This window comes from Danio rerio, chromosome 1, assembly GCF_049306965.1.
Source record: "Danio rerio strain Tuebingen ecotype United States chromosome 1, GRCz12tu, whole genome shotgun sequence".
Lineage (NCBI taxonomy): Eukaryota > Metazoa > Chordata > Actinopteri > Cypriniformes > Danionidae > Danio > Danio rerio.
In genome coordinates, this window is record NC_133176.1 from 58,774,599 (window position 1) to 58,789,621 (window position 15,023).

General features: G+C 35.9%; 1 protein-coding gene and 1 long non-coding RNA gene across 8 annotated transcripts in view; one reads left to right on the top strand and one right to left on the bottom strand.

Moving 5' to 3' along the window:
• The window catches only part of LOC137495979 (uncharacterized), a 71,320-nt gene that overhangs the window by 12,746 nt on the left and 43,551 nt on the right, over positions 1-15,023 (bottom strand). Inside the window, exons 1-3 of one of the 5 annotated variants that reach the window (XR_012382834.1) lie at positions 2,405-2,469; positions 548-636; positions 272-325 (exon numbers count right to left, since the gene is read on the bottom strand). The exons of the other annotated variants lie outside the window; for them this stretch is intronic. This is a non-coding gene — a long non-coding RNA (uncharacterized lncRNA). Of the gene's footprint in view, positions 1-271; positions 326-547; positions 637-2,404; positions 2,470-15,023 lie in introns of those variants that run through there. 5 annotated transcript variants of the gene reach the window in all.
• On the top strand, positions 5,739-12,099 carry zgc:172106. Of its 3 annotated transcripts, XM_073945405.1 has the most exons (10): positions 5,745-5,946; positions 6,074-6,190; positions 6,339-6,382; positions 9,342-9,680; positions 9,764-10,009; positions 10,086-10,349; positions 10,544-10,622; positions 10,697-10,769; positions 10,838-10,909; positions 10,991-12,099. In XM_073945405.1, exons 3-10 carry the CDS (start codon positions 6,340-6,342, stop codon positions 11,063-11,065), a joined length of 1,191 nt encoding a protein of 396 aa, XP_073801506.1. In that variant the 5' UTR covers positions 5,745-5,946; positions 6,074-6,190; position 6,339; the 3' UTR covers positions 11,066-12,099. The 3 variants fall into 3 exon arrangements, with proteins under 3 accessions (XP_073801566.1, XP_073801506.1, NP_001108035.2); XM_073945465.1 differs by lacking the exon at positions 6,339-6,382 and having other exon boundaries at positions 5,739-5,946; NM_001114563.2 differs by lacking the exon at positions 5,745-5,946 and having other exon boundaries at positions 6,140-6,190; positions 10,991-11,504.

The following is a 15,023-nucleotide window of genomic DNA, read 5'->3' on the forward strand; positions in this document are numbered from 1 at the left end:
CTTCATTCACCCTTCAGCAATACACACACACTGGACTCGGATGAGGATTTTATTTTGCCCTGCACACAGAGCAGTAACAGTGAGATCAACACGGTTTAACTTAGCATCCACATCCACAGCAGTTCTCCCTAACTCTGCTGCATTTATCTTAAAAGTTTAAATCATTATTATATAAAACAAAGACAGAAATATAAAAATACAGAAAATGCGTAACTAATATCGCTGAATAAACACATTTAATACCTAAACACAAAATATAATAGAAAATTACCTGCACACAGAGCAGTAACAGTGAGATCAACACGGTTTAACTTAGTATCCACATCTAAAACACATATAACTCCATTAGCACTTGCTGTATAAGCACATGGGGGAAAATATCAAGATGAGATTAAAAGTATTCAAATCAAACAAATATGAAAAGAAAACCCACTCTGTCGATCAATAAATGTATATAAAGTGTGATAGACTTTTAAAACTGCATCCAATTTATCATTTAAATGATATTTTTATATTTTAGTGTGGAGCTAACACAAACCCGACTCACCCACAGCAGTTCCCCCTAGGCAGGCACTTTTTTCCAGGGGTTTCAGTACAGCGTAACCGCTACTGCGTCATCGGGTGGGCGTGGCCTATCTGTGAATTTGCATAGGTCACGGATCATGCGCAGATTGTGAAAACAGCCGTTTGATTCAGATACCTGTACGTATTCGCAGGGCTTTCGTGTCAAATGCCTTTTATATGCAGTACTAAATAGCTGTCCTGATCTCAGGGGTTTCATGTATGATCACTTTTATATACAGTAACATCAGATACCTGTCCTGATCTCAGGGGTTTCATGTATGATCACTTTTATATACAGTAACATCAGATACCTGTCCTGATCTCAGGGGTTTCATGTATGATCACTTTTATATACAGTAACATCAGATACCTGTCCTGATCTCAGGGGTTTCATGTATGATCACTTTTATATACAGTAACATCAGATACCTGTCCTGATCTCAGGGGTTTCATGTATGATCACTTTTATATACAGTAACATCAGATACCTGTCCTGATCTCAGGGGTTTCATGTATGATCACTTTTATATTATATACAGTAACATCAGATACCTGTCCTGATCTCAGGGGTTTCATGTATGATCACTTTTATATTATATACAGTAACATCAGATACCTGTCCTGATCTCAGGGGTTTCATGTATGATCACTTTTATATTATATACAGTAACATCAGATACCTGTCCTGATACCAGGTGTTTCATGTATGATCACTTTTATATACAGTAACACCAGATACCTGTCCTGATCCCAGGTGTTTCATGTATGATCACTTTTATATTATATACAGTAACATCAGATACCTGTCCTGATCTCAGGGGTTTCATGTATGATCACTTTTATATACAGTAACATCAGATACCTGTCCTGATCTCAGGGGTTTCATGTATGATCACTTTTATATACAGTAACATCAGATACCTGTCCTGATCTCAGGGGTTTCATGTATGATCACTTTTATATACAGTAACATCAGATACCTGTCCTGATCTCAGGGGTTTCATGTATGATCACTTTTATATACAGTAACATCAGATACCTGTCCTGATCTCAGGGGTTTCATGTATGATCACTTTTATATACAGTAACATCAGATACCTGTCCTGATCTCAGGGGTTTCATGTATGATCACTTTTATATTATATACAGTAACATCAGATACCTGTCCTGATCTCAGGGGTTTCATGTATGATCACTTTTATATTATATACAGTAACATCAGATACCTGTCCTGATCTCAGGGGTTTCATGTATGATCACTTTTATATACAGTAACATCAGATACCTGTCCTGATCTCAGGGGTTTCATGTATGATCACTTTTATATACAGTAACATCAGATACCTGTCCTGATCTCAGGGGTTTCATGTATGATCACTTTTATATACAGTAACATCAGATACCTGTCCTGATCTCAGGGGTTTCATGTATGATCACTTTTATATACAGTAACATCAGATACCTGTCCTGATCTCAGGGGTTTCATGTATGATCACTTTTATATACAGTAACATCAGATACCTGTCCTGATCTCAGTTGTTTTGTGTATGATGACTTTAAATAAAAATAGAAAATAAATATGAGTTATGTTAATTAACTAAGATCGAGAAAGAAAAATTAACCACGATTTATTACAGAAAATGTGGTATTTATTTGTTTAAACATGACTGAATACCATATTTTAAACTACAAAAACACGGTTAATCTTACCACAACCATTATTATTTGGTTTAAAATGGAAGTACAAAAGCCCAGAGACAGTAAAACGGAGTAAAACGAGGTCAGCCGTTTTTGCTAATGAAATCTTTAAAATATAACATTATAAAAACAAAAAAATAACCTGTATGATTGTTTTTTCCCTCGTTATCCACCGCGGTAGGTTCTTTATCCATAATCATCCTGTTTAAAATGACCGCGCTAAAAAATAACCTGTACTGCGCATGATCGGTGACCTCTCAGTATTGTTTTTTTTTAAGGGGGCGTTTCCCAAACACCGACCGAGCCACGCCCATTTTACGTCGTGGTAATGAAACCCCTGGAATTTAGTGCATGCCGTTCTTCTCTAACTCTGCTGCAGTCTATACACAGACTCTGTGCGCAATAGCGCCACCGGCGAACTAACAGGAACTGCACTCCCATTAAAGCAGGATTTAATACTGAACTATTAACATGGTATATATTTATTTCGTTACATATATATATATATATATATATATATATATATATATATATATATATATATATATATATATATATATATATATATATACACACAGTCAATTCATACCCATTACAAATTTTGACTTAATGTTACTTATTAAGTTAATTATTCAATAATTAATAATAATAATTAATTAATGTTAATTATTCAACCAGCAAGATTGTTTTTCACCAGAAATTACACAGCCTTCTTCCATGAAGAGGCATTACTGGGAAAATTCTTCTCAGCTTATATTTACATTTGAACAAGACCTGTAAGTGAGAGATTACCTGGAGTATGGATAATTTAGGGCCTGACCGTGTACAAATATAATATTAAAAGTAGAGTTACTAGCCACATGGAGACCCATCTTGAAACTCATAAAAAAAAACTGTCAGCATTAGGTTTGCAAAAACTCTGAGAAAATCTGTTTTTATTTCTAATGTATGTTTTTGTCTCACTGCCTTTGTAAAACAAGCAAGTGTTTGTTTATACGGTTGATACATATGGTGTACATGTTGTATATATTTGATTAAAGAGACAATCCCTCTTCTTCTTTATTTAAAAAAAAAATTCTCTGGGAAGGAGTGTGTATTGCTATTTCTTTTAAGATTTCCTTATATATTCACTTATATAAGCTTACATATGCTCTTTGGAATGGAAATAATTATAATTAGGTTAATCTTAATAAGGCAAAATTAGTAAAACATTCAAAATAAAAATAAAAAACATTTTTTTTGTAAAACATTCATTCATTCATTTTCTTTTCGGCTTAGTCCTTTTATTAATCTGGGATCGCCACAGTGGAATGAACCACCAACTTATCCAGCACGTTTTTTTGCAGCTGATGCCTTTCCAGCCGCAACTCATCACTAGGAAATGCCCATACACACTCATTCACACACACACACACTATGGACAATTTAGCCTACCCAATTCACCTGTACCGCATGTCTTTGGACTGTGGGGGAAACCGGAGCACCCAGAGGAAACCCATGCGAACACGGGGAGAACATGCAAACTCCACACAGAAATGCCAACTGAGCCAAGGCTCGAACCAGCGACCTTTTTGCTGTGAGGCAATTGTGCTACCCACTGCGTCACAGGTTGTAAAATATATAATGTAAAATTAGATTTTGAGCTTCCAGACTTTACTCATCCTTTGAGATTTATTCAAAAAACAAACAAGCAAACAAAAACAAACAGTTTGTGATTAGCTTTGTTTTGACCGTATGGCTGCTGGTCTGTGCTGGTTGAATCTGGTCAACTGCTGCTCCTTAAAATAGTTCAGCTAAGAATCTCAAAAGTATAAATAGTAAATAGTGAGATAAATTCTGTTCAACACTTCTCTCTGAGCTCTCTATTAAAGTCGAGTCTACCCACATACACAGAGACGAAGTTAGCACTAGCAGAAATAAATGGAGGAAGCGAGAACAGTGACGCAAGTGTGTGTGTTTATCATCAGTCAGTCTCTCTCATTATAAATAGTCATGGTATAGTCAATAGTCAATACAGTAAATAGTAAATATTTGCTATTTGTTCTGCATATTTGTTTATTTACTGTTTTAGTTATTGCTAGTTAATGTATTTGCTATGAACAAACAACAAACATCACACTCAATATGATTTATTCATCTTTGTTAACTTAGTTAATGGATAAGATGTTTATTCTTGGTCCATTATACACAGCTATAATGTTACCAAGCAGGGCTGGACTGGGGCAAAAAATCGGCCCTGGCATTTTGGGCCAGAGCGGCCTACTACATTCCATCAAAATGCTATCTATCTATGCACGTCCAATATTTTTATCAACTCATATTTTATAAAACACAAAAGCCATATATATGAAATGAATAAATACAAACTTTAATATCAATTTAATTTCTGTATATTGTCCATAAAGATATTTGTTGAGTTCTAAAAAATACACTATTCTTTTTCTTGGCATTAGTCCCTTATTTATCAAGGGTTGCCGCAGTGGAATGAACTGCCAACTATTCCAGGTATGTTTTATGCAGCAGATGCCTTTCTAGCCACAACCCAATATTGGAAATCACCCATACACACTCATACACTACAGCCAATTTAGCTTATTCAATACACTATTCACTCAGCCTATATTCAATAATAAACATAACAAAAACTGCCTGCTAATGCATGGGTAAATCTTCATAGGGAACAGTGTACTTTATAACCTCATTCACCTAATCCTGCTTGCTGTTTCACTATCTAAACAATGAAAACATAATATAAGTCAAATTTGTTTCATTTTGATATTGTGATTAACAGACACCAAACAGCCTCGTGTAGCTGCATATTTATATAAGCGTCATCTTCACTGCATATTTATAACAAAACAGGGCTTAAATATAACTGTCTCCTTTCATTTTCTTTGAAAAGAACAAACTTTACCCTGTCTCTTTAGCAGAATATCAGTTTTAATAATCAATAATGGCCATTATAACAGTATAACGTACAATAAATTTATATAATAAAGGTAAGCAATCAGTCAATGTGCAGAATCAGTGTACGTAATTACATAAATTAATATATTAACTTATCTTTGCACTCAGCCAAAACAACAAGATGAATTCAATATCACGTTTAACAACTATAGTGAGATGAGATCATCCAGCAGATGAACTGTCTGACATGCACTATACTCTCATCTGGGGTTTATGCTCACCCGCCAGCTCTTGGCAGAGAGTGTGTGGTCAGGTGATTTGCGCTTTTAGCCCTATACTAGAATGAACAGAGAACTTCTCAGAACCGTTAAATGAAACGCTGGTGTATTTCCCGCTATTTCTCTGCGCCTCCCTTGCGTTTCTTCTCTCTGACTCTCGACTATTTTGACAAATACACACAGACGACGCACGCCCACACGGAGCCCAAAATAGGAGTTTGTGATTGGACCAGCCCAATGTCAATAAAGAAAAGAGCCAATGGGCTGCAATGTCACATGGGCCGGCCCGGTCTGTCTGTCCGGGAAAAAAGGCATCTACTTTCAGAGAGTCACAGATCACAGCTGCGTCAATTAATAAGGCAGAAAATAGGCGATAGGCTGCTAAGCCTTTTATGGGCCGATCAGATCATAAGACGATGATCAGCCCGGCCCAAAAAGTACGTCGGCCCACCGGGAAAGTGCCCGGTCCGCCAGATGGCCAGTCCGCCCCTGTTACCAAGTATGAATATAGATTGCAATAGTAAAAGTTGATCTATGATTAATTGTTAAATGCTGTACATGTATTGTTTATTATTAGTTCATGTTACTGCATATTAACTAACATAAACTAATAAAACATTGTAAAGTGTGACCGCTTTAAAATAAAAGAAAAAGAGGAAGCAGGAAGTGAAACCTGTTGAAGTTTTCCGTCCATCATGATCACCAGTTCTCTGTTCAGTGCTTCAATACCGCAGTAAAGCAAGGTAAGATACACATCTGAATATTAAAATTAGCTTCTGCTTCAGTAATGACTGGTTACTATATGATAAAATGATCAGTGTGTCTTTGATAACATGTAGCCTACAGAAAAGCTTTAGTGTGTGCTTACAGTTCTGTTTTAATGTCTTTCAGGATGTTTTGTCTTTCATTTATAATTTCTCTGCTCATGATTCCCGGTGAGTCTAAATGCTGTGCAGAACTTACACATTAAGTACTGTTAAATATTATGATAGATCATCAAGTATAGTTCAAATAGATCGATTTTGTCTTGTTGGACACTTCCTGTAATGTGGGGTGTTGCTGTCATTTTGGTCTTTTTGTTAAGTTTTTGCAATCCACTAGGTGGCATTTTAAATAGTATGAGTGAAGAGAGCATGATATTGTGATATTGTATTATTTATGTATTTACCAAAAAAAAAAAAAAAAAAAGAAATATAAAAATAAATACACAAAATAAATCAAAGCAAACACTGAAGCAGTAAATCTGAAGACACTACACCTATTCGGTATCTCCCACATTTTACCGTTTTATCCTACTATCATCCACTTTAAAAATGTTGTATTTCTCCAGTATTTTTAATCTTTCTAATAAAGATAAGCCGATTCTACAATTGTTGCTAGAAGGGATACAGCTGCAGCCAGATGTTAACTAGAATGATTTTATTTATTTATTGTCTTTCAGCTAAGTTCCTTTATCAGGGGTTGCCACAGCGGAATGAACCGCCAACTATTCTAGCATATGTTTTATACAAGCGATGCCCTTCCAGCCACAACCCAGCACTGGGAAACATCCATACACACTCATTCACACACATACAGTACAGCCAATTTAGTTAATCAATTTCCCTATAGCGCATGTGTTTGGACTGTGGGGGACACCGGAGCACCCGGAGGAAACCCACACCAACATGGCGAAAACATGCAAACTCAGAATCACAGAAATGCCAACTGACATAGTGCTAACCACAGAGCTACTGTGCTGCCTAGAACTATTTATATTATTTATTAAATTACCTATATCAGTGGTTCTTAAACTTTTTTCATCAAGTACCACCTCAGAAAAAAATTGTCTCTCCAAGTACCACCAAAATGAGCAGTATTGAATTACAATAGCGTAGTTGGCCTAGTAAAGCAGCTATAAATCTGCACAGTTAAAAAAACGTGGCAAATTCCCTCAGAAATATAGGCTTCATGTCATATATGGCATATTATATACATTATTTTTGATACATTTTTAAATGTGTGTAGCATGTACATGACATACACCATTCCTTCGCGTACCACTAATAGGAAGCCTGCGTACCACTAGTGGTACACGTACCACAGTTTGAGAACCACTGACCTATATATATATTATTTTATTAACATCTCACAACCCTAACCCTAAAGCAATGTAAAAATAGTAATTATTGTTGTACGGTCATACTATTATTTTAATAATCTAAATATTTTTCATTAACTTCCAGCCGGAGATGCATCTCTCCTAGAATTTATCCAATGCTACACTTTAAAAAAAATCTGTAATTTTACAGTTTGTTTCCAGCAGCTGGGGTGCCAGAAAAAGAAAAACATAAAATAACAGCTGTTGATTTACAGAAATTTGAATTTAAGGAAATTTCTGTAATTTAAGGGGTCCATTGGGGTCCTAAGCAGACTCGATTGCAAGGGGGACTCGATTTTTCACCACACCGGAGCTTGATTCGTTTATCTATAATCACGTGATCTGTGATTTCCGAAGCTTCATTTTCACCTATACCCACATGACTGCTTTAAACACCCTCATTTGTAAAGTGTTTAGTGAGAGTTTAGGCATCGATTGCACTACACAGGTCACATGCACCAGTAATTCAACTAAAATAAAATAGTAATTTATAGTAAAAAGCTTTTGTGGCATACTAAAATGTACTACGTGGGTGAAGCGATGGCGCAGTTGGTATTGCTGTCGCCACACAGCAAGAAAGTCGCTGGTTTGAGCCTCGGCTGGGTCAGTTGGCACTTCTGTGTGGAGTTTGCATGTTCTCCTCTTGTTGGCGTGGGTTTCCTCCCGCTGCTCTGGTTTCCCCTACAAGTCCAAACACATGTGGTACGGGTGAATTGGGTAGGCTAAATTGTCCGTAGTGTAAGAGTGTGAATAAGTGTGTGTGGATGATTCCCAGAGATGAGTTGGGGCTGGAAGGGCAGTCACTGTGTAAAACACATGCTGTATAACTTGGCGGTTCATTCCACTGTGGCGACCCCAGATTAATAAAGGGACTAAGCCAAAAATGAAATGAATGAATGGATAAAATGTACTACTGTAATTGCAATTATTTTTAATGAATGTTACAACATATTGCAGTGTATAACGGAAACTAGCTGTTGAGTTCAACGCAAAAGCCTCACTCCCCTATCCTCCTCCTTAGAGCAATCCTCCCATGCAGGAATCCCCGGATCGAACCCTGCTTGAAACGAGTATGTGCAGGGTGGTTGGAATACAATAAATGAAAATATTTTTGAATAGCTTGGATTTTACTACAGTCATCGGTGTTGTATAATATTCCTTATATGTAAAAAAAAAAGCTACATTAATTGGGTAATTTGTTTATATTACTATTGTTGTATTACTACATGATTGAGATGGTTAGTTGTGAACGTTTGACATTTTTGCAACACAGTGCTTTCCCACACTTTAAACAGCAGGGGTCCCCATCGAGCTCTGATTTGCAAAACTTCGAGTAATCAACATTTTTCAGATACAATTGAGTCAAACGGTTCACTGGTTGAGAAAGCTTCATTTCACCATCACTACCAGTATGTGACTGTCAGACATGGTCTATAATTATAACGAGATACTGTTTACCTAAATTTATCATCATCTCTGCTTTATAAAAAACTTAAAAATCAGCCTTTGAGCTTGATAGCCATGATAGTAGCACTGCATTTGCATAACAGTTTTCCTCTTAACTTTGACACTCAGTTATATAGAGGATGAAAAGGATTGATGACAATACACAGGGTTGTTGAAAAATAAAGAATTAATAACAAATAAACAATATGAAGGGAGAGATTTATTATAATTTATAACTTTTTATTCATGGAGCACTTGCTTTTCTTCAACTTTGATGACATTACAAATACTTATTTTATTTTTTACAGGCATTTGCAGCCAGAAATGGGAAGTTCGGTACTCAAAAACTGCAATATGTGTTTTAAAGGGTTCAACAATGCGTTTATCAGGCAGTTATAAACACCCAGATGGTCTCACTGTGACAGAGATATTTTGGACTGTAAACATAGAAAAAGGAAAAGCCATCAATCTGCTGAATAATCCAAATTACACAGGCAGAGTTGATTACTTTCAGATTGAGGAAATGTTTTTTCTCAAGCTCAGTAATGTGAGACATGAGGATGAAGGAATGTACTGCATCAGAATTGAGACAAAGGTAGAAAAACAGCAATTTCTGGGTTTTCCTGGGATTGAGCTCACAGTGACAGGTACAGTTGAACTCATTATGCACAGGCAGATTTAATCTGTTCAGTCATACTGTAATTGTGACACATTTCCCCTGTGTGTTCAGATCTCAGAGTGGAGACTCCTGCAGAGGTGGTTGAAGGAGATTCTCCAGTCTTAACTTGTAAAAGTTCCTGTAATCTCGGCAGCACAATCTTCATCTGGTATAAGAATGGCAAGTCTTTCTCAGAATCGGTGCGTCAGAATCAGCTGATTCTGCAGTCGGTCAGCAGTGAAGATTCTGGAAACTACAGCTGTGCAGTGAGAGATCTGAAAGATCTGCCGTCTCCTGCTCTCACGCTCAACATCAGATGTACGGCGAGACCTTCAGCTTCTCACTCTCCTCAGATTCACCACTGTCAAACTCACTGATGCTGATTGTTTTTCAGATCCTCCAAAGAGCGTCTCAGTGTCCGTCAGTGGATCTGCTGTAATAGAGTCTGGAGATTCAGTGACTCTGAGCTGCAGCAGCGACTCAAACCCTCCTGCTGTGAACTTCACCTGGTTTAAGGAGAATCAAAGCTCAGCTGTTGGATCAGGACAGAGTTTCAGCATCTCCAGCTTTAACTCCAGTCACAGTGGCCAATACTACTGCGAGGCTGAGAATAAATATGGCTCTCAGAGATCAGAGTCTGTTTCAGTCACTGTTAAAGGTGAGGATCATCATATCACTCTGCAGTCCAGCACTGGTTTACTGAAGCTAAGCAGGGTTGCGCCTAGTCAGAGACTGTATGGAAAAATGAAAGTTTGGGACACACCAAGCTGACGGTCGGCCATTGGGCTGTGTTGTGTTGTTTATAATGAGCATCTCTGATTTAAAACACATTTTTTGCTCTCTTCTGCACAGAAAGCGGCTCATTTTGGATCTCGATCACAGCAGGAATCGCTGCATCTGCTTTTGTGTTTGTTTTTATTGTCATCATAAGGTGAGAGAGACTCTGTACTTGAAGATTCAGAGTCAGTATGTGTTCATGATCATTTCCTCTTCTTCATTTCACAGGAAGCGAGTGACTCGGTCAGAAGAGCAAAACCACAGAGGATCACAACAACAACAACAACAAAAGCACAGTGCGGTATGTAAATCTCCTCACATGTGATTGGTCAGTGATGAGCGAATAATTAATCCTCTCATCATCGTCAGGTGGAGCCTCCTGAAGATCCCTACATGGCCCTTGACCCCAATTCCAGATGCTCTGAGTACGACACACTAGACGTGAGTCACTCTCTGTTTATCATCCACAGATATACATAGCAAATGATTTATTCTGATACATCTTTATTCATCATTCTGTAGAATTTGAAGAGATCCTGTGAAAACACAGACGACCGTGAAGATGATGGTTCCACATATTATAATATTGATCAATGATTATTCAAATAGTCACATCTTGACTTATTTCATGATTTACTTTACTTGTGAGATTTCCTTGATGCTGTTTTAAGTCTTTTTTTTTTAATTAAGTAGGGTATCTATAATTTACCTGTTCAGGTAAACTAAAGGCAGAATAGAGTAGTCTGGCTCTCTCAAGGTTTTTTTTCTTCACTCCCATCAGGTGAAGTTTTTTTCCCTCTCCGCTGTCGCCACTGCCTCGCATGGTTCAGGATTGGTAGAGCTACGCATCGATGAATTGGCTCTTCAGTGTTTGAACTCTCAGTAATGATTAAATCACACTGAACTGAGCTGAACTGAACTTAAACACTAAAACCTGAACCACACTGTTCCAGTTACTATGACCATTTATGTGAAGCTGCTTTGACACAATCTACATTGTAAAAGCGCTATACAAATAAAGCTGAATTGAATTGAACTGAACCATGACATCAATTTGTATGCAAAAACCTGGAAGCGAGTTAGCATTTTAGCAGTTCCGATTCCCTCGTCCCAAAGTCAATGGGTTTTTTGAATGGGATTTCAGTTTAATCGCTTAAATAAGGTTCGTGGCAAACACAAACTCAAGATACTTTCACAGTTTATTCTACAATATAAATTACATCAGTTACAGCACACTCCTGATTTTTAAAATCCGTAACTCTTTTTTAAAAAGACGGTTGCTATCAATTTGGTAAATGGGACTACAGGCGGTGTCGGAGACATTATATGTCACCCAGCTGAACTGGTCTGGAGCGAAGCTCGCCTGTGTTGGGTATTTGGAGTTAATCAAGTATTGTCATGAATAGTATTTTATAGTTTGTAGTATTTTTCTAATTGGTAATTCACATTGTGTGTAAATAATGCCTTCACTTGTAAAGACCGTCGAAACAGATTCATTTGTTGATCTATTTTAATCAAACTATATTATGCGGATACTGCTTACAGTGCAGCCTGTCTCTTCTCTGCTCTCATTAATGCAAACGTGTGAACAAATGTGTAAAAATACACACATATTAACTGTCACTTTACCGTGATCAATTGATTTTTAGTCAGGTTTTTTCTTCATCTGAACACATTTAACTCTGTCATGCTGTGTGCACGTGAACGATACACTTATTTAAATATGTCTTATGATAATACTATGTAGGCACAATTACACATACAGTTTTAAAACTTTTACATCAACCGTAACGCAAAACAAAATGTATTTCCCAGGTAAAAACTATCCAAAAGGCCTGTAGGTCTATACAGTGTTTGCGTATTTGTATTTGTTTATAATATATGGCTTTTGATAAAACAACCAAGAGAGTAAATCTTTGTCATGGACATTATTTCTAAAAATAAGCATGAAAAGTTGTCTGTAGCAGGGTGGTGCTGACGTCACAGGCGAGTGCCCTGAAGGCTCCGTAGTTTGTTTATAGCCTAATGTTAGCTTTTCAGCTCTTGCGTTTGCATTTAAGATCCAAAAGTGCTCAAAGTCATATTTTCATGCGTGGATTATCCGGCTTGACAAAACGTGCAAGTGTAATGAATGGTGTTTTTTGAAACGCTTTGGGTGTATGGCCATACACTGTAAATGCGCTATATAAATACACATCACATTACACTTGCACGTTTTGTCCAGCCGGATAATCTACATTGTTGTTTTTATTCACATGGCCGATGCAGTACATCTATTATTTCATACTAGCCACATTCCAAAACACATACTATTGCAACTTTAGAATTACAACCGATAGTTAGTGTACTCATTTTTACCGATTTATTGTTATGTTGAGTCGTTTGTAACATACACTGAAAAAAAATTCATTGGATTTACTCAATTTTTTTTTAAGGCAAGTGGTTGCATATATATGGGCTGAATTTAAACATAGTGATGTTCAACCTAATTTGTTTGTTTTAATTCAGCCCATATAAACTGTTTGCAACTAGTGTATATTTACAAAAAATGGTGTAAATCCACACACCGCCTTTAACACTCATCAAGAGTCATCATGCTGCAGGTATTAGGAGGCTTGCTGAAGGTTGCAGCTGAAATGCAGTGAGGAATTTGCATCTTTGATACACTATGACAGATCATATTAATTAAAGAGTAAGAATGATTCATATATCTATATTACAGATTTAAGTACTTCACAATATTAGGGTTCAAAAACACTGTATTTATTATAAAGTGCAATAGTATTTTTCTTGAACCGATGGTGTGAGTTTGAGTGGAACGAGTCTGTGGTTCCTCTTTTTCTCCTCATACTGGAAATGCTGACTAATATTTCATCATGCATGTTGCTTAGAACTATTACAATATAATCATCATCATAATCACCGTCATAATCAACATCAATAGAGGAATGAAGAGGTGATTTGAAGAAAGCTTTCAGTTGTGTTGATTAGGTGATTTTGATACAGTCTGTGCAGCTGAAGGAGGATTTCATACACATTTTTACTTTACAAAATAAAATTACAGCTGGTACACTGAAGAGGCAGAAGGATTATTATTTTACAGATAATACAACAGAGGTTATTTACTGAAGCAATCAAATATTGTTCACCGGCATTTCAACATGCTGCAGATTTTCACAACTTTTAGGAAAGCAGCACAATAAATGCAAAGAAAAAGAAGAAGAGGGACAATAAATGTGACGTCTTCAGAGGGTATTACAATATTAACATTTCAGTGTTGTCTCTTAAGAAATAATCTGGTGTGTGTGAGAGAGAGAAAGTGTGTGAATGACTATAAGGTGCCAGAGAGTTTAAATCAAACTTTGTTTAGCGCCACATATTTTCATTGCATATGAACTGATGAACATATTTCAACAAGAGAAATCGCTACAATTTACACAATATGCCAACAGTACATATTATTACAAGTAGAGAAGAAAAAATAACAGGCAGAGGAATACAAATAAATTAAAATTAAGGCAAAAGTATTAGGATAATAGAGTTTGCTTGTCAATTTAGAATGTACAGATAATATTAGAGATCCTGAGATAATTTTAGATTTACGTTTATTTAATTATTATTCAATATACACTATTATTGAACTTGTTAATGTACTTAAACACATACTTAAAACACATGAGAAATACCTTTAAATTACTTGAATGTACGTGTACACTATTGGATGTTCAGAACAATATATATTTACATACAGTCAGAATAATTCGCCCCCTTTGATTTTTTTTCGTTTTCTAAATATTTCCCAAGTGATATTTAACAGAGCAAGGAAATTTTCACAGTTTGTCTGATAATATTTTTTCTTCTGGAGAAAGTCTTATTTGTTTTATTTTGGCAAGAATAAAAGCAGTTTTTAATTTTTAAAAAGCTATTTTAAGGTCAATATTATTAGATCCTTTATTTTTTTTTATAATACAGAACAAACCATCATTATACAATAACCTGCCTAATTACCCTAACCTGCCTAGTTAAACTAATTAACCTAGTTAAGCCTTTAAATGTCACTAAGCTGTATAGAAGTGTCTTGAAAAATATCAAGTAAAATATTATTTACTGTCATCATGGCAAAGATAAAATGAATCAGTTATTAGAAATGAGTTATTAAAACTATTATGATTAGAAATGTGTTGAAATAATCTTCTCTTCGTTAAACAGAAATTGGGGAAAAAATAAACAGGGGGGCGAATAATTCTGACTTCAACTGTATATATATATATATATATATATATATATATATATATATATATATATATATATATATATATATATGAATACAATACGTGTGCACACTAATATAATTCACACCCATACATATGATAATGAATGCATATACACAATAGATTAACTTGCGTATAAACTTAATGCAAATGTAATTTAAATCCTTCCCTAAATCCCTCATAAATGACGCGTTTTCTAAACGTATTCTAATCACAGACTTTATAAAAACACATTCACTTGCCTTAAAAGAGAAGTGATTACATGCGCAATTGAACATTTTCCT